This window comes from Camelus bactrianus, chromosome X (assembly GCF_048773025.1).
Source record: "Camelus bactrianus isolate YW-2024 breed Bactrian camel chromosome X, ASM4877302v1, whole genome shotgun sequence".
NCBI classification, from domain to species: Eukaryota; Metazoa; Chordata; class Mammalia; order Artiodactyla; family Camelidae; genus Camelus; species Camelus bactrianus.
The window spans coordinates 44,449,992-44,468,508 of NC_133575.1; the positions used below are offsets into that span (position 1 = coordinate 44,449,992).

At 36.9% G+C, this 18,517-nt stretch overlaps 1 protein-coding gene across 3 annotated transcripts in view; it reads left to right on the plus strand.

The window, feature by feature from the left end:
* The window catches only part of OPHN1 (oligophrenin 1), a 586,519-nt gene that overhangs the window by 457,098 nt on the left and 110,904 nt on the right, over positions 1 to 18,517 (plus strand). For all 3 annotated transcript variants that reach the window (XM_010973648.3, XM_010973647.3, XM_045509198.2), the window contains exons 16-18: positions 870 to 954; positions 5,644 to 5,702; positions 6,859 to 6,964. In XM_010973648.3, the coding sequence (XP_010971950.1) occupies positions 870 to 954; positions 5,644 to 5,702; positions 6,859 to 6,964 (250 nt within the window). The remainder of the gene's footprint in view (positions 1 to 869; positions 955 to 5,643; positions 5,703 to 6,858; positions 6,965 to 18,517) is intronic.

Here is an 18,517-nt window from a genome sequence, read left to right on the forward strand (position 1 = left end):
CTACAATTCTATAATTATGTCCCAGTCTTTTAGTGAAGCTATGCTTCTGACCTATGATTTCACAAGTACTGCTCAGTTGTGTTTCAGGTTTTCCCCTTAGAAGAGACAAGAAAGCATGCCAGGTCCAGAGTTAAGAATTTCCCCTTTCCTAGGTCAGCTAAGCTCTGGTAAAACCTCAGTACATTAGGGTGTGGCAAAATAGTTTCTCTTGAGGGTAGGCCTTGTTAAGAAGATTGAAATGCTCTGTGCATATTTTTTAAATGGCTGATTTTCTTATCCCACTCTTAAGAATTGTAGTAATGTGAGGGAATTTTTATCAGATCTTCACCATGAGAACCTAATAGGGCTCCTGAGCATAAAGCTCACAAAAGCAAAGGGGATTCCCTAAGACTGGGCCCCCTTACAATTTTTAACTCTCAAACTTGTTCACACTGAGCTTCTAACAATTTGTCAATCATAAGTTGGGTTTTTCAAGCCCTGACTGGTTCCCAAGGAGTTTTCTACTCTTGGGCTTCTGCTCTCTAAGTTTCAGTTCTCTGTATCCCTGTTTGTATCCTCAGTTTTGGGGACAGTAGTTGGCCCTATGTCCTCAGTTCTCTGATGGAACTAAGAGGACTGGATTTTTAGTTTGTTCAATTTTTTTTCTTATTGTGTGAGTGAAAGAGATGACTTCTAAGCTCCTTACATGACTAATTGGAATGCAAGGGAACTTTTGAGACCTCAAAGACATATTTATTGTAATGTTTTCATCTTTTGAAAACTGGTTAGACTATCTTTTAATTAATGTACGTTATTTTTTCTTTTAAAGGCATACAAAGTAAGATCTTGTGGAACATTAACTTTTTTCTTATTTTTCTTCTCTCAAATAGATCCTAAATGCCCAGGAGATGTTGATTTTCATAATAGTGACTGGGACATTAAGACAATCACAAGCTCCTTAAAATTCTACCTCAGGTATGCCTGATATGATTTGGGACATTGCTTTTCAGAGTTGATGGAATTTGTCTGGATGGAGAATGGAGTTGACATGGTCCCAGTTTTGTGAGGTTAGATAGGATTATTAGTAAAAAAAAGAATGAAAAGAATTTCTGTCAAAGAACAATGTGCATTAGGAGACTTTTTTTAATCTGTGAATTTAAGCAAGGGAAACATCAAAATAATAGAATTATTATTGAAATATAGCTTTTTATAAAAGGAAAATGGCTTTTAAAAAAGATTATTTAAGAATCATGTCCTTAAAATAACTGAAGTTTTGCAATTGTGAACAGATAGAGTGATGTCTCAATAGGCTGACTAGAAAAATCAGGAGTTGTGACAATTCAAGGTTGTTAACATGTTTTGGTGGATAATAACCATTTTGAAACATTAGATTGGTTTGCAAAAACATAATCTGTGTGTTTGTGTCTTTTGTTGTAGCTCATACCTTAATCAATATAATGGAAATAAAAACCAAAAACTACAACCATAAAGATGTTAAAACTGAGTGAACTGGCAGCAGTAGGAAGAAAACTAACTTACCAGCAAAATTTGGGGATGCACAATGATGATGAATGTATCATTCAGTTTATTGGCATAAATTCTTATCATGTAAAAATATTTGTGACATATATACTTTGTAGACTCATTCATTGCTTACTATTTTTTATGTCCCATAGTAAGCAACCATACTTTATGTGCTGAAATGTCTTCAATTATTTTACTCTTTAGATGTTAAGATAGATACTTAAGCTCTGGGAAATATCATTAATCTAAAATAGATTTGGTCCCAGATATTGCTGTTAGATGACCTTCTGATATAGCATCATCTTAGAACTTTATGTAAACATGAATGCTCTTTCCAGGAGTATTTCTCTTGCATCTGCCAAAGAAGAATGGTACTGTTGTTGGAGGGTTTATTCTGTGCTAGGCAGTATTCTAGTTGCTCACATTGACATTGTCATTGTTTTTTCTCACAATAGCCCTGTAAGGTAGTAACACCTTTCTTGGTTTACTGATGAAGAAATTGAAGCATTCCCCCTCTTCCATTAAGTAATATTCCTGGTCACAGCTCATATTATTGAAACCTAAATATCTCTGACTTGCAAGGCCACTGGTATTAGAGCATCTTATCCCCCTATATCCCACCTCCCAGGGTCTGTGGCCTTCTTGGAATTGCTTAGGTAATTTAGTAAAGACAGAACAATCTGCTATGCATACTTCCAGGAGACTCATGATGATGAGAATAATGCAAGTAAATGACTCTGTCTCTAGCCTCCTTAAAAGGAGTCAGTTTTTTTCTCCAGAGATTTATATAGGTTAAGTCCCTCCTACATTATATCTTTCCTGGCTCATCTTATAATGAACAGCATGACTCTTTCAAAAGATGGGAAGATTGAGCCTGAAAGTTTAAGACGCCAGCAACCCCAATAAGAGATATTTGTTCTTGGATTCTTATCCAGGAACCTTTAATATGCACTAGCCAGTCAACACCCTTTAGATTTCTCAAATATGTCAGTAATTTTAGAGTGAACCTGCTCCACCTATGTTCTATGTACCTAACTTACCTTCTATATCCAACATTTCCAGAAAACTACTCTAAAAACCATCCCTTCTCTCTTATATGTCTTTAGACTGTCATTCAACTGGGTCTTTCCTCTCAGCATGCAAATATACTCCAGGAATGCACATCTCTTTGACCTTGAGTCTTGTTTTATTCATTCATTCCACCATTCACCAAATCATTCTGTAAACATTTCCTGGAGCCTACTTTATGCCTAGCATGGTATCAGGCCCGAGGTTGTGAGTAGATATGGCCTCTGACCTTAAAAAGGTTATACTCCAGTGATGAGGACACTCAAAAGATAAATAATTATACAAATATGATGCATAATAATAATTATAAGTGCTCTGAAAGAAAAGTACAATGGGGCTATGGAGTCACATAACAGGAATTTTTTAGTTTGAACTGAGATTTGAGTCATAACCTGGAGTCAGTTGTGGGAGAGGTAGTTCCAGACAGAAAGAACTTCATATGCAAAGACCTTGAAGCAAGAAGAAGACCCTTTCAAGAAACTACATGTACTAGTATACGTGGAGTATTGAATGTAGAGAGGGAGGGAGAGATATGCAGGGGCCAGATCATGCAGGCCTTTTAGGACATTTTAAGATTTGGGGTTTGGATTTATATTAAAAAGAATGGGAATATATTGAAAGATTTTGAAGCAAGAGGTTATATGATAAGGCTTGCATTTTGAAAACGTTGATGCTTCTATGTGGACTAGGGAGTAGCAGTGAGAATAGAAATAAGCATATTCAAGAAATTTAGGGAGTAAACTTGGGTATGAGAATGGGGGAGAGGAAGATAAAAGAATAACTTTCATATTTCTAGCCTATACAACCAAACGATGGTCATACACTTACTGATTTGAGAAACATAAGACAATGACTAGATTTGAGGAATATGACAAGTTAGGTTTTTGATACGTCAAATTTGGGTGTCTTTGAAGAAATGAGGGCAGGAATTTTAAGTAGGCAATTAGATATATAGAAACTAATATAGTAATGAAACTCAGAGAATTCTGAGCTTGAGTTAAAAAAATTGAGATCATTAACATTGTGATATTTAAGAGCTTAGACGTGATTGCCTAGTGGAAGAGATGTTTCACCCTTTCCCAAATAAGCTTCAGTATATGAAGTGATATACACTCCCTGTCTCTACTTCTTAACCTCCCAGTTTAACCCACTGCAATCTAACTCCCATCCATACTGCTCCACTGAAGCTGCTCTTGCCAAGGTCACTGGTGACTCCCTCAATGCTGAACAGAATGGACAATTACCAGCCTTTACCTTGCTTGACCTCTTTGTAACATCTGAAACTGTTAACAAGCCCTCCTTGAAACTTTTTCTTCGTTTAGATTCTGCTATATCACTTGCTTTTGGGTTTTCTCTCACCTTTTTGACCATTTTTAGAAGCCCCTTTTATGGCCTTTCTACTTGATATTTCCTAGGGCTTTCATGTACATATATTTACTACACTGGAGGTACTGAAAACTCAAATATTCACATGAGCCAGGGAGTGAAAATGAGTGAAGTAGACTACTTTCATATTAAACACGTTGCATATCAGACCTCTACTTGCATAGCAATTCCCTTGTTTATATAGAAACAGTACTGTTCTTTACTTGCATAAATAACCATATGGGCCCAATGTAACTAGATCTTTCAGTTTTCAATAGAGGTAGACAATGTGGATTTTTATGTGAAATATCTCAATTTTTCATAGTCTGATGACTGATTCAATTCCATTTCTGTTTTACACACTATTCTGGACAAGGAAGAAATGTTGGAAGGCCTAAGTAGCTGTTGACTGCCAGTTTGCCATCTCCCCTTGAGCAGTGGCATCTGTTCTCATGGTTTTAATCACCCTCCTAGGTTCATGATTTCCACATCTACCTCTCAGATCTAAAAGGGGACTCCATCTGTTTTCCTAATAGACATCTGCCTTTGGCTATTCCAGAAACACCCCTGACATTGGATCTCCACTTCCCTCTGAATCAATTTCTACTCTATCCAGTCACCCAAACCGGATTTCTCTCTCCCTCATCAGCATACCCAATCATTAAAGGAGTTCTGCCTTTAATGTCCTTCAGATAACTGTCCTCACCTTTTCTTTCTACCCCTAATGGCACTATTTTTGTTTATGCCTTTATTATCTCTCACCTGGATTACTACAATAATAGCAGTGGCAAGCACTATACCATAGTGGTTAAGAGCATGGGCTTGAGAGAAACTGCCTGCTTCTCCCACTTGCTAGCTGTATAGTCTTGGATGAAGTATTGAATTTTTCTGAACCTCAGTTTCGTTTACTATAAAATGGAGCTAATAACAATATCTACCTTACAGGGTTGTCATGAGAATTAAATGCATAAATGTATGTAAACCACTTAGAAGAGTAAGTAAACCAGTGAAGAGTTTGCTGTTATTATTATTATTGTTGTTGTTGTTGTTATTATTACTTCCTTCCTCTGAGCCATGCACCACTCACCTTTATTATCATACTTATTCCATTGCATTGTAAATTTTGTATATGGCACTCTCCTCAACTATGCTATTAGCTCCTTGGAGGTTTAGACTAAGTCTTGTTCATCTCTGGATCCCCCATACCTGGCACAATACCAGTCACAAGAAGGTACTCAGCCAATATTTTTTTTTACTAAATAAAGAATTCTATTTGAGCCTCAATTCCCTTTTCTTTAAATGGGGATTTGAATTACTTCTCCACCTCACAGGGTCTTTGGGAAGATCAAATAGGGGGACAGATGTAAAAGCACTTTGGAAACTAAGGAAGTATCAAACTAAAGACTTCAGAGTCACATTCATAGTGGGTCCACTTTGAAATTTTGAAGATCTGGTTTGTGCTTCTTTTCACTTTAGAGAATTAATCAGAGACCCTGTTTGAGGTCTCAGCCCATACTTTTATAGGTCTTCTGTTGACTTATTAGCAACTAGAATTCCTCTGACACAGTTTCAGGTGAAGAGAGAAATGTATGCAGTCACACATAATCTGTGGAATGCAGAAATGTCAACCTTGCTACCCACAGAACTGAGAATCTAAGGTCTCACTACTCTCTCCCCAAAGGAACTTACAGTCTTCATTAATTTCAGGAATCTTTCTGAACCTGTCATGACCTATAGACTTCACAAAGAGTTGGTCTCTGCTGCCAGTAAGTATATTACTTAGTTACTTGTGTTGCCCTGGCTTCTTAATAATGTTTACAGTGATAAGCCTAGAAAAAAGGTTGTGGGAAAGTAGTTGAGAGAGGAAAAAAAAAAAAAAAAACAAAGACCTATACACAGACTTTGAGAGTATTCTTGCTTGCTATCTAACTCAAGTGTTATGTTATTTTTCATAAATCAATGTTATTTGAGTGAGTTTGAGAAAACTGACTAACTTGAGGAATATGACAGGTATGAGGACTTTATGATGGATTGTGTCTCTTAGGTCAGAACAGGAATGTTGGCTCATGTTACCAGGGGACAGGAAAATGGTTCCATTACAGTTACTGTTTCAGCTTTCTGCGGCACTTTGTCTTTCCAAATGCTTTTCAATTGTGTTGTGAATTATGACTCCTCATTTTTTAGTGCCAGCGTCATGCTGTCTAGATGTTAAGAGTGAGGGTGAGGGTGAAGGAGTACATAGGAAATAAGGCATATAGAATCATCCCTAAAAGTTAATAACTGAAGAAGCATTAAAAGTTTTGGCTGAGACCGCTATATGAGTATCCCTCCCTACCTTGACATAACCCTTCTCCTGCATTATGCCCTGGATGGGATGCAGGAAAAAGATTCAGGGGATTTGTCCTCATAATGAATCTTTGTTGAGACAAGAAACCTTTGATCTTCACTCTGAGCTCTCTGAGTGATTTTCACAGGAACCCAGAGGCAGCAGCCTCCCTCCTAGCACCACAAGGAAGGAGGGTGGGCAAGGGTTTCCAGCTGGAAGTTTACACGTCCAACTTTGGGAGCAACCTGCTGTACCCAGAATTCTGACTTGCTCTGAGATAGTCTTTTCTACTCATATTTCTTTTCTCTACTCTCTTCTCTTTTCTTTTTCTCTCCAGGCTTATTTCTTTGTTTTTATCTCTGATTTTGCCTCTCTCCCTGTCTCTGTCTCTGTCTCTGTCTCTCTCTCTCTCATCTTAGTTTCTTGCTCTCTCTTTGTCATTGTGTCACTATGTCTATATTTCTCTTTCTTTTCATCTCCCTAACTCTATGTGTCTCCAATTGTCTATCTCTGCATGTGCGTGTGGGTATGTGGATGTATGAGTTTGCTTGATCCAGTTTCTCAGGAGGCAAAACTCTCTCTCTGTTCTCTCTTAGAGTCTGACAACCTGGATTACCGGCTGGGAGCTATTCACTCCCTGGTATATAAGCTCCCAGAAAAGAACCGAGAGATGCTGGAACTTCTTATAAGACACTTGGTCAAGTAAGTAACTTTCTAGGTTTTCAGGAAGAGTTCCTCTTAGAGGACTGGCCCACAGTGTCACGCTGCAGAGAAACTTCTTGTCAGCTCATTAAGTCCCCACCCCCAACTTCTTCAACCTTAGCAGTCTGAGTGCTCTGTGAAAAAGGTGATTTTGCCTTGACCCTTGTATATATCCTTCCAGAGTCATCATGCATCTTAGTGGAGGGGTTGTCTTTGTTGAAGGATAGCACAAGGTAGAGTGGGCAGAACACAGGCATTGCTGTCAGATAAACCTCATTTCAAATCTCAGATCTACCACTTATTTAACTGTATAATCTTAGGAAGACCTCTCTTAGCCTGTTTGGTCATCTGTAAAATGAGAATAGTGTTGCCTACCACACGGGACTATTGGTGGATTTGAATGGACACAGGTAAAGTGCATGCATGGCACATAGGAAGTTCTCAAGAAATGGGAGTTGTTAAGACTGTGCTCATTTTTCTTGCTTGGGTGAGGCAGACAGGAACAAATAGCAGCATTCCAGAGAGTAGGTCTGATGACAGGCTCTATGATGGGTGTAAGGGGCAGATGTGTCCCCCACTTTGGTGCTTATTGACCAATGGGTTCAATGTTGTAAATAAAGATGAATTTACTTGACTCATAAAAGGCCAGCTGCTGCCTTTGAGGAAAGAATGCAGCAGAAAGTAATCTGTCCAGGAGTGGGTTCTCATGTCAGTTCTGCTACTTTCTTTCCTAGTAACCATGGGCAGGGTACTCTGAAGGCCTCTCCTGGTATATTAAAAAGTAAATAAATAAGATAACAAACTTGAAAAATTTGTGATGCATTTTAAGTATTTATATTTAACAAAATAAAGCTATCAGCACACTCACAACAATGCAATGATGAAATATTTTGACTTCATTTGGAGAGTATCTCAAACACCTAACATTGAGGCCCTTAGTGAAGGTGAGACTCCGGGCTAAATGACCCTCTTGACCTCCTGCTGTAGTAAATCCTGATCACTCTGTAGCCCTGAACCTCAAGTTCCCCTGTGATATGATGATACCTCTCTAAGATCTGACCCAGTTCTGACATTCTAACTATTTTTGTTCTTTTTTTTAACTTCCTTAGCCAATGAGTATTATAGACACTATTGCAGGTAAATAGGCAAAATTAACAAGAGGATGGATTTTATATTTATTGCCAATGTTTGCAGTTGTGGCTAAGAGACATTTTCTTTCCAAACAATTGTGATAATTTCAGTAAAGTACAAAAAAATCAGCACATACGCCATTTGCATGTTAATTTGAAGTTGCTGAGGGAAAAAGGGACTTTGGGTTCAAGTTTCAGCTCTATCACTAATTTGCTGTGTGACCTAAAAAATGTCCACCCTACTCTCTGGGCCTCAGTTTAGTCTATCTATAATATGAATAAGGACTGGACTAGCTAATCTGGAAGGGTTCTTCCAGCTCTGATGTTCTAGGAGTCTCAATATGTGACATAAGCCAAGGTCTCAGTTGAAGATTCTCCTGCTAGCAGGTAGTGAGATACACCTGCCTACATTCACCAAAGTCTGGCTATCTACTCTACTTGAAGAATCTTGGTCCTTAAAATCCCTAGACCAAAAGGAGCAATAGACATGAACACACAGGATGCAGAAATAGACAAATACCTTTACATATGTCAAAAAACTACACAAGTTCACTTATAATAATAAAAATGCTAATTAAACCTATAACTGAGGTGCCATTTGTTGGCAGACCCTAAGGCTTGACTGTATTCTCTGTTGATGAGACTTTAGGGCATAGGGACTCCAATACATTGCTGGAGGGGGGAATTTGGCAATATTTAACAAATCTGCATCTTCAGTTACCCTTTGACCCAGCAGTTCTACTTTTAGGCACTTACTTTGAAGACATATTTCCACAAATAAAAAACAACTTATGCACAAAATTTGTCATAGCAGCGTAATTTTTAGTAACAAAAGATTGGAAACAACACAAATGAATACACCTAATGCTCAGATCTTTTGTTTTTAAACAACATTCCCTTCAAAAAAGTGCCAAGGCATCTTAGGAAAATGGCTGATTCCAAGTCTGGGGCAAGAAAAATACAAGATGAGCATTGGGGAAAGTATACTGTTGTAAGCAAAAAAACTTACATACTAATTGGGTCATGTCACAAATATTCAAGAATCTGCTTGAAAATGCTGGCACTAATTACATCTGGGGGCACCCTAAACATCAAGAACAATTAATAGTGTATTTGACTATAGCACTTTGGATAAATAAAAATCCATGGGAGGTAGATTATGGAAAGCTCTTTATCACTGAAGAATACCAGAATAAATGAGAGGAATGATAGAATTAGAAAAACTACTAACTTGTACAAATCTACAGTAATCACAATAGTATGATATTAGCACAAAAATAGACATGTAGATCAATGGAACAGAATAGAGACCCCAGAAATAACTCATGCATCTGTGGTCAATTAATCTACACCAAAGGAGGCAAGAATACACAATGGAGAAAAAAAAAGACAGTCTCTTCAATAAATAGTGGTGGGAAAACTGGACAGCTACATGTAAAACAATGAGATTAGAACATTTCCTCCCAACATATACAAAAATTAACACAAAATAGAACTGAAACCATAAAACTCCTAAAAGAAAACATAGGCAGAACACTCTTTGACATAAATCATGGCAATATTTTTTGGGTCTGTCTCCTAAGGCAAAGGAAACAAAAACAACAATACATAAATGGGCTCTAATCAAACTTAAAAGTTTTTGCACAGCAAAGAAAACCATTCACAAAACAAAGAGAAAACCTACTGAATGGAAGAAAGTATTTGCAAATAATATGTCCAATAAGGAGTTAATATCCAAAATATATAAACAACTCATACAACTCAATATCAAAACAACCCAGTTAAAAATGTATATTCAAACAATGTAATATTTCAGACACTTGAATAGACATTTTTCCAAAGAAGACAAACAGGTGGCCACCAGGCACATGAAAAGATGTTCAACATCACTAATCATCAGGAAAATGTGAATCAAAACCACAATGAGATATCACCTCACACCTGTCAGAATAGCTGTCATCAAAAAGACCACAGATAACAAATGTTGATGAGGATGCAGATGAAAAAGGAAACCTAGTACACTGTTGGCACAAATGTAAATTGGTTCAGCCACTATGGGAAATAGTAAGGAGGTTCCTCAAAAAACTAAAAATAGAGCCACCATATCACCCAGCAGATATCTGAAGAAAACAAAACACTAATTTGAAAACATACATGCACCCCAGTGTTTATAGCAGCATTATTTACAATAGCCAAGATATGGAAGCAACCTAAGTTTCCATCAACAGATGAATTGATAAAGCAGCTATGGTATGTATGTGTACACACACACATACACACATACACACACACAATGGAACATTACTCAGCCATAAAAGGAATGGAATTTTGCCATTTGAAACAACATGGATGCACTTGAAATAAGTCAGACACAGAGACCAAAAACTGTATGTTATCACTTATAGTGAAATCTAAACATTAAAACCAATGAATGAACATAACAAAATGGAAATAGACTCACAGATATAGAGAACAAATGAGTGGTTACCAGTGGGTAGGGGGAACATGGGAGGGTTAAGATAATGGTAGGGGACTAAGAGGTACAAAGTACTATGTATAGAATAAATAAACTATAAGGATACATTGTACAGCACAGAGAATATAGCCATTATTTTATAATAACTTTATAATGGAGTATAATATATAAGATGTTGAATCACTATTTTGTACACCTGAAACAATTATAATATTGTAAATCAACTACACTTTATTTTTAAAGACAATTTTATTGTGGTATAATTCCTGTACAATAAACTACACATATTTCAGATGCACAATTTGATGAATTTTTATAGCTATATACACCAATGAAACCACCACCACAATCAAGATAGCTAAGACTTCTATCACTCTCCAAGAGGTGCAAATTTCGAACTTCCAAAAGGAAGGGATAAATCAACTACCCTTAAAAAAATAATGAAAAACTACCATTTGCAACCTCAGTGCCCTGTTTCTGGCATGGATCAAAATGACTGGGTAAAAGATTTTTCAGGAACAAGATATTCATATAGTTTCATTGCATTCATTACCCACAGATTACTTACCAATTACCAATGGAAAACTGTATCTTTACAATAAAGTTATCTGGCAATCTCCACCTTAAGTAATTGATCACAGCTAGCATCACTAATAATGATACAAACTGACCTTATGTACTACCTGGTGTGATGCAGTAAGAAGTGTACAGCATAAACAAATATTTTTGCCAAGAATGTTTAACCCCAATCAAATTAAGCCTTTCAGTTTACAGGAAATACAGGGTACAGAAAAATGTAGAATGTTTGACATTCTAACAAGACAGCTGGCGTGGAGTTTTCAAAAGTCAATGTCCTGAGGAAGAAAGGTAGGAGTACTGTTCTATCTTAAGAGACTAAAGAAACGGAAACAAATGCAGTTCATGAACTTTGGATTTAGATTTGAAGCAACCAACTATAAAATATTTTTTCATGACAGCTGAGAAAATTTGAATATGGACTGGATATTGGATAGTATGGAATGATTGTAAATTTTCTTAGATGTGAAAATGTTATTGTGATTTTGTAGGACAGCATGCTGATTCTTTGGAGATGAATGCCAAGGTATATAGGGTTGAAAGCAACTTACTTTTAAGGATTAAGAAAAAATATAAAGAGAAAGAAAGCAAATGTAGGTAAATGTTAATTCTTAAATTTAGATATAAGATAGTATGAGTGTTCATAGTACATTCTTTCAAAATTGTATGTTTGAAATCTTTTATAACCAAAATTATAAGGAAAATACAAATTAAAAATAGGTTTAGTTCCAGCAGGGAAATTTACACAGAAGAAAATCTGTGTGGTTTCAAAATTTACATAATTTTCCTTCCTGCCAACCACTGATTTCATAATCTATATAACTTGTGCCTTTGTACTGTGTTCCCACTGCTAACTCATTTTCTTTCTTTTATTTTTCTCACTGCAGTATAGTCAGTTTCCAATGTTGTGTCAATTTCTGGTGTACTGCAATTCAGTCATATAGGAACATACATATATTCTTTTTTGTATGTTTCACCATAGGTTACTATAAGATATTGAATATAGTTCACTATGCTATACAGTTTAAGCTTGTTGTTTATCTATTTTATGCATATTAGTATCTGCAAATCTAGAAATCTCAATTTATCCCTTCCCACCCCCTTCCCCACTGGTAACCATAAGTCTGTTGTCTATGTCTGTGAGACTGTTTCTGTTTTATATATAAGTTCAATTGTCTTTTTTTTTTTTTACATTCCACATATAAGTGCTATGATATGATATTTTTCTTTCCCTTTCTGGTGTACTTCACTTAGAATGACATTATCCAGGGACATCCATGTTGCTGCAAATAGCATTATTTTATTACTTTTTGTGGCTGAGTAGTATTCCATTGTATAAATATACTACAACTTCTTTATCCAGTCATCTGTTGATAAGTCATTCAGATTGTTTCCATGTCTCAGCTGTTGTGAATAGTGCTGCTGTGAACATTGGGGTGTATGTGTCTTTTAGAATTAATGTTCCTTCTGGTATATGCCCAGGAGTGGGATTGCTGGATCATATGGTAAGTCTATTTTTAGTTTTTTGAGGAATCTGCATACTGTTTTCCATAATGGCTGCACCAAACTACATTCCTACTAACAGTGTAGGAGAGTTCCCTTTTCTCCACAGCCTCTCTATCATTTATTGTTTGTGGATTTTTGAATGCTGGCCATTCTGACTGGTGTGAGGTGATACCTCATTGTGGTTTTGATTTGCATTTCTCTAATACTTAGTGATATTGAGCATTTTTTCATGTACCTATTGGCCATTCATATGTCTTCATTGGAGAACTCCTTGTTTAGGTTTTCTGCCCATTTTTGGATTGTTTTTTTTTTTTTTTCTTATTAAGTCGTGTGAGCTGTTCATATATTCTGGAAATGAAGCCCTTGTCAGTTTCATCTTTTGCAAATATTTTCTTCCATTCTGTAAGTCGTCTTTTTGTTTGCTTATGGTTTCCTTTGCTGTGCAAAAGCTTATTAGGTTAATTAGGCCCCATTTATTTATTTTTGCTTTTATTTCTATTGCTTAGGAGAACATTGCTGAAATTTATGTCAGATAATGTTTTACCTATGTTTACTTCTAAGAGGTTTATAGTGTCTTGTCTTATGTTTAAGTCTTTAAGCCATTTTAAGTTTACTTTTGTGTATGGTGTGAGGGAGTATTCTAATTTCATTGATTTACATGCAGCTTTCCCAACACCATTTGCTGAAGAGACTATCTTTACTCCATTGTATGTTCTTGCCTCCTTTGTCAAAGATTAAGTGACCAAAAGTTTGAGGCTTTATTTCTGGGCTCTCTATTTGTTCCATTGATTTTATGTCTGTTTTTGTACCAATACCATGTTGTTTCGATTACTGTAGCTCTGTAGTATTGTCTGAAATCTGGGTGGGTTAATCCTCCAACTTCATTCTTTTTCTTCAGTAATGCTTTGGCAATTCTGGCTCTTTTGTGGTTATATATAAATTTTAGGATGATATATCCTAATTCCATGAAAAATGTCCTGGGTGACTTGATAGGGATCTCATTAAATCTGTAGATTGCTTTGGATAGGGTGGCCATTTTAACAATATTAATTCTTCCAATCCATGAACATGGGATATCTTTCAATTTCTTTAAGTCATCTTTAATTTCCTTAGGAACGTTTTATAGTTCTCTGCATATAAGTCTTTCACTTCTTTGGTCAGATTTATTCCTAAGTTATTTTATTAATTTTTGGATGCAATTTTAAAAGGGATTGTTTAATTACTTTCCTTTTCTGATATTTAATTGTTAATGTAAAGAAATAACACTGATTGTGGTTAGATAAGATGCTTGGCATAATTTCTGTCCTCTTAAATTTGTTGAGGCTTCTTTTGTGTCCAATTATGTTGTCTATCCTAGAGAATGCTCCATAAGCACTTGAAAATAATGTATATCCTAGTTTTGGGGGATGTAATATCCTAAAAATATCAACCAAGTCCAACTGTTCTATAGTGTCATTTAGTATCTCCATTGCCTTAATGACATTCTGTCTGGAAGACCTGCCCAATGTTGTTAGTGGGGTTTTAAAGTCTCCTAATATTATTGCATTCTCATCAATTTCTCCCTTTATGTCTGTTAGTATTTATTTTATACATTTAAGTGCTCCTATATTGGGTACATATGTGTTAATGAGTATAATATCTTCTTCTTGTATTGCTTCTTTGATCATTATATAGTTTCCTTCATCTTTCTCTATAGCCTTTGTTTTAAAGTTTATTTTGTCTGATATGAGTATTGCTACTCCTGCTTTCTTGTCATTTCCATTTGCATGAAATATCTTTTCTATCCTCTCACTTTCAATCTATGTGTGCCCTTCACTATAAAGTGGGTCTCTTGTAGTTAGCATATTGTAGGCTTTTGTTTTATTTTCCAATCTGCCATTCTATGCCTTTTGATTGGAGCATTTAGTCCCCCTACATTTATAGTAATTATTAATAGATGTGTGTTTACAGCCATTTTGAATTTTGTTTTCCAGTTGATTTGGTGTTTTTTATTTGTTCCTTTCTATTACTTTTTCTTTTTCTTTTTCTTTTTATGGTTTGATAATTTTCTTTTGTATTAGCTTGTTTTCTTTTTGGTTTTTGTGACTCTACTATATGCTTTTGGTTTGTGGTTACCCTGTTTTTCAATCATGGTAACCCCTTACTATATCTGTTTGCTTTCACCTGATAGTCATGTAGGGTTAAGCACATCCTAAAAAGAATGAAAGAAAAAAATAAGAAAAAAAAGAAAAACAAGAACAGAGAGAGAGAAAAATCTATATTTTCTTGCTCCTCTCTCCCAAATTTTATGATTTTGATATTCTTTATTTTTATTTTTTTTTACATCTTCATATTTATTTTCTTGCAATTCACTGTAGTTATCACATTTCCAGTTATGGTTTTCTCATTTCTATAGTGTCCTGTTTCTTTTCTATTTAGAGTAGATCTTTCAATACTTCTTTTAGCATGGGTTTAGCATTGCTGAATTCTTGTAGTTTTTGCTTCTTTGTTCAATTCTTTATCTCTCCTTCTACTCTAAAGGATAGTCTTGCTGGATACAGTATCCTAGGTTGCAGCTTTCTCTCATTCAGGACTTTGAATGTATCTTACCATTCCCTTCTGGCCAGCAGTGTTTGTGTAGAGGAATGAGCTGAAAGCTTTATGGGAGTTCCCTTGTAACTAACTCTTTGTTTTTATCTTGCTGCTGTTAGAATCCTCTCTTTATCTTTAACTTTGGCCATCTTAATGATAATATATCTCGGTGTAGATATGTTTGGGTTATTGTTTGGGATCCTCTGTGCTTCCTGTACTTGGATATCTGTTTCCTTCTTTAGTTTTGGAAAGTTTTCAGTCATGATTCTTCAAATACCTTTTCAATCCCCATTTCTATTTCTTTTCCTTCTGGTACCCCTATTATATATAGGTTAGCATGTTTTATAATATCACATAGTTCCCTTATATTTTTTTCATTGGTTTTTACTTTCTTTTCTGTCTTCTTTTCTGATTTGGTGACCTTTTGTATCCTGTCTTCTAAGTCACTTATTTGTTCCTCTGCATTATGTAGTCTGCTTTTGACTGCCTTTAGCTTGGCTCTTATCACTGCAGTTTTCTGTTTTGAATTGACTCTTCTTTATAGTTTCAATTTCCTTTTTAAAGTATTCTCTGTCTCTATTGATAGTCTCTTTTAGTTCCTTCATTGAATTGATCATTCCCTTTTTGAAGTCACAATCCAGTAGACTATCGAGGTCTATTTCACTGATTGTTCTTTCAAGGGATTTCTCTTGTTCTTTTAATTGGGAGTAGTTCCTCTGCCTCTTCATTTTACTTGTATTTCTTTGGCTTTATGGATTTAGAAGTATCAATTATCTACTGTGGTCTTGAAGTGCTCTTTTACTTTTTGTTTGTTTGTTTTTATTTAATGTGGGAGCATTCCTGTGTAGACTGTGTGCATCCAATAGTTTTGTTATGATGGCTGTTCTTAGTATGGATGGTTGCCATATCTTTCTTCCATGAGTATTGGCTGTTGTCCCTTTGTTTGGGGGTGTCATTGGTGTCGTAGTGTTCAGAGCCTGCTCTGATTATTGTTGAGCTTGGCTTTCTTTTTTGTTCTGTAGTTGTCATAGCCTTGACAGGGGCCTGATTTGCTCCCCTGTTGCTGGAATAGAGGGTTCTGGACCAGTTTCTGAGCTGTGGCTTATAGTAAGTAGGGTTGGAGCACTTCAACTGGGAAGAAGAGTAGGCAGGAGATGTCCACTCAGAAGTGCCCTCTGTGGTGTTGTCTGTCACTTGTTATGTGGGCTTACAAGCTACACTTTGTTGGCACTGCCTTTGTCCCCACCTTAGCTGTGAGAATGTTGGCCACCTGCTCTGGTGTCCCCCAGGTTCTGAGTCCCAGGAACCACCAGGGAAGATCCACCAGTGTCAGGTGCCAGGACCTGCAATAGCAAGCATGCAATCACATAACTGAATCTATGGTGTGCCACAGGGTAAGCACAGACCCCAGCCCCTCCCCTGCACACAGTATGGTAAGCCAGCATGTTGAATATACCTGTACTTACCCCTGCCATGAGTCAGAACTCTGCTCACTGCCAGTTTGTCCCACAAGGCCCAGTCCACAAAAGGTCCAGAGAGAGCAAATCCACCCTCTCTGTTTGGGGCTGTAAACAAATCCCAGTCCTGCTTGTGAAGTTTCAGGGCTGCAGGTTATGAATTCAGCCTTCAGCTCTGCCTTCCAGCAGCAGTGGTGGCTATGACTGAGCCCCACTTCTCTACTAGGGAGAACACACCAGCAGTGGAGCCAAGCAGAGAAAGCACCTATGGCACTGCTGTGTTGCACCCCTCCCCCCACCCCAATAGTGATTTTTTTATTGGGGTTCCAGCCTGTTCTGTTCCACACACACCCCCAGCCAGAGCTCACACTGCCCTCCAGTCCCCTAAGGCTGTCTCTGTGCAGTGGGCCCCAGCTCTCTTCCTGGGCTCCTCACTGATCTCAAGTAGCCAGTCCCAGCTTATACCTGCTGGCTTGTATCTATGATCAGTGATTGAAAGGACTCTACATGGCGGTTTCCCTTAATTCTGTCTGCCAAGCAGCTGTCGCTTTCTCCTCTGAGCCCTGGAAGCTCTGCTTCTGTCCCTGCTGACCTCCCAGCTGGAGAGGGGGCATCCCAGCGTGAGGGTCTCTTTCTTCCTATGCTGCTCCCTTCCTGCAGGACTGGTCCTGCACTGATTTTTTCTTTTTCCTTTTTTTTCTTACTGTTTTGTGAGAACCCTCCTGTATTTCAAAATGAGAGACACTCTGCCAGAGGTCAGTAGGTGTTCTGTGTGATTCAATGTGTTTGTAGATGTAATTCCTGGTTTATTTGTGGGAGACGGTGAGCTGTGAGTCTCTCCACTCTGCCATCTTGGCTCAGCACCCCTCACCCCATTTTCTAATGAAAGAAAGGCTGTTGTTGACGTCAGCCAGTTTGGGATTCCCAATTATTCCATTCTTTTTCGTTGGTATCTATTGCTTCCATTAATCAGAAGTAGGAGAATGGTATGGGTCACCTCCCCCATAGTCTCACTACTAGAGCCATATTATAATGGAAACAAGCCTCAGGCCTAATTCTGCCACTCATGGAGGTATTTTTCAGGAAGCAGACACAAAAACAGTTGTACAACTTGTTCTGTAAACTCAGTGAAGTCTCAGCTCTCTTTCCTTTTAAATGCTCTGACTCTATCATACATAAAAGTTTAACCTGAAACAGATGAGATAATATAGCAACACAATCCTATGATCTAATGCTCAAATACAAAAACCCTTTGCAAGCCTAGGCTTGAGCTACCATTCTAAAGGGTGTGGGGTATTTGGCTTACTAGAATCTTCTTATTTTAGTGATAACATTTCTCTTATTTCCAAAGAAATACCATGCATTGTAGAGATTAGAAAATACAGAAGAGCCAAAAATAAATCAATAAATATAAATAAAAGCTGTCAATCCCCAGCATCCAAAAATTACTACTATTAACATATTAGTGCATAATCTTCTGGATGTTTCTGTGAATGTGTGTATATCCCCCCGCCACACACACATTTGCATTTTTTACCAAAATGAGATTATGACCTTCTGTAACACCAAACGTTTTTCAGTTCAACAATTTATACCTTTCCAGACCATATTAACATTTTCCCAGTTGACCCAAAATGCCCTTTATAGGTGGTTTGCCCAAACTAGTACTCAATGTAGGGCCATACATTATATCTACTTATTTCCTTTTGATTTTTTTTAAATCTAGCATATTTTCTTTGCTTATAACTTTGATTTTTTAAGACACTAGACCAGTTGTTCTGCAGAGTCTTCCTTACTAGTTTTGTCTACTTTCTTCATTGTTATATTTTCAGCTTAT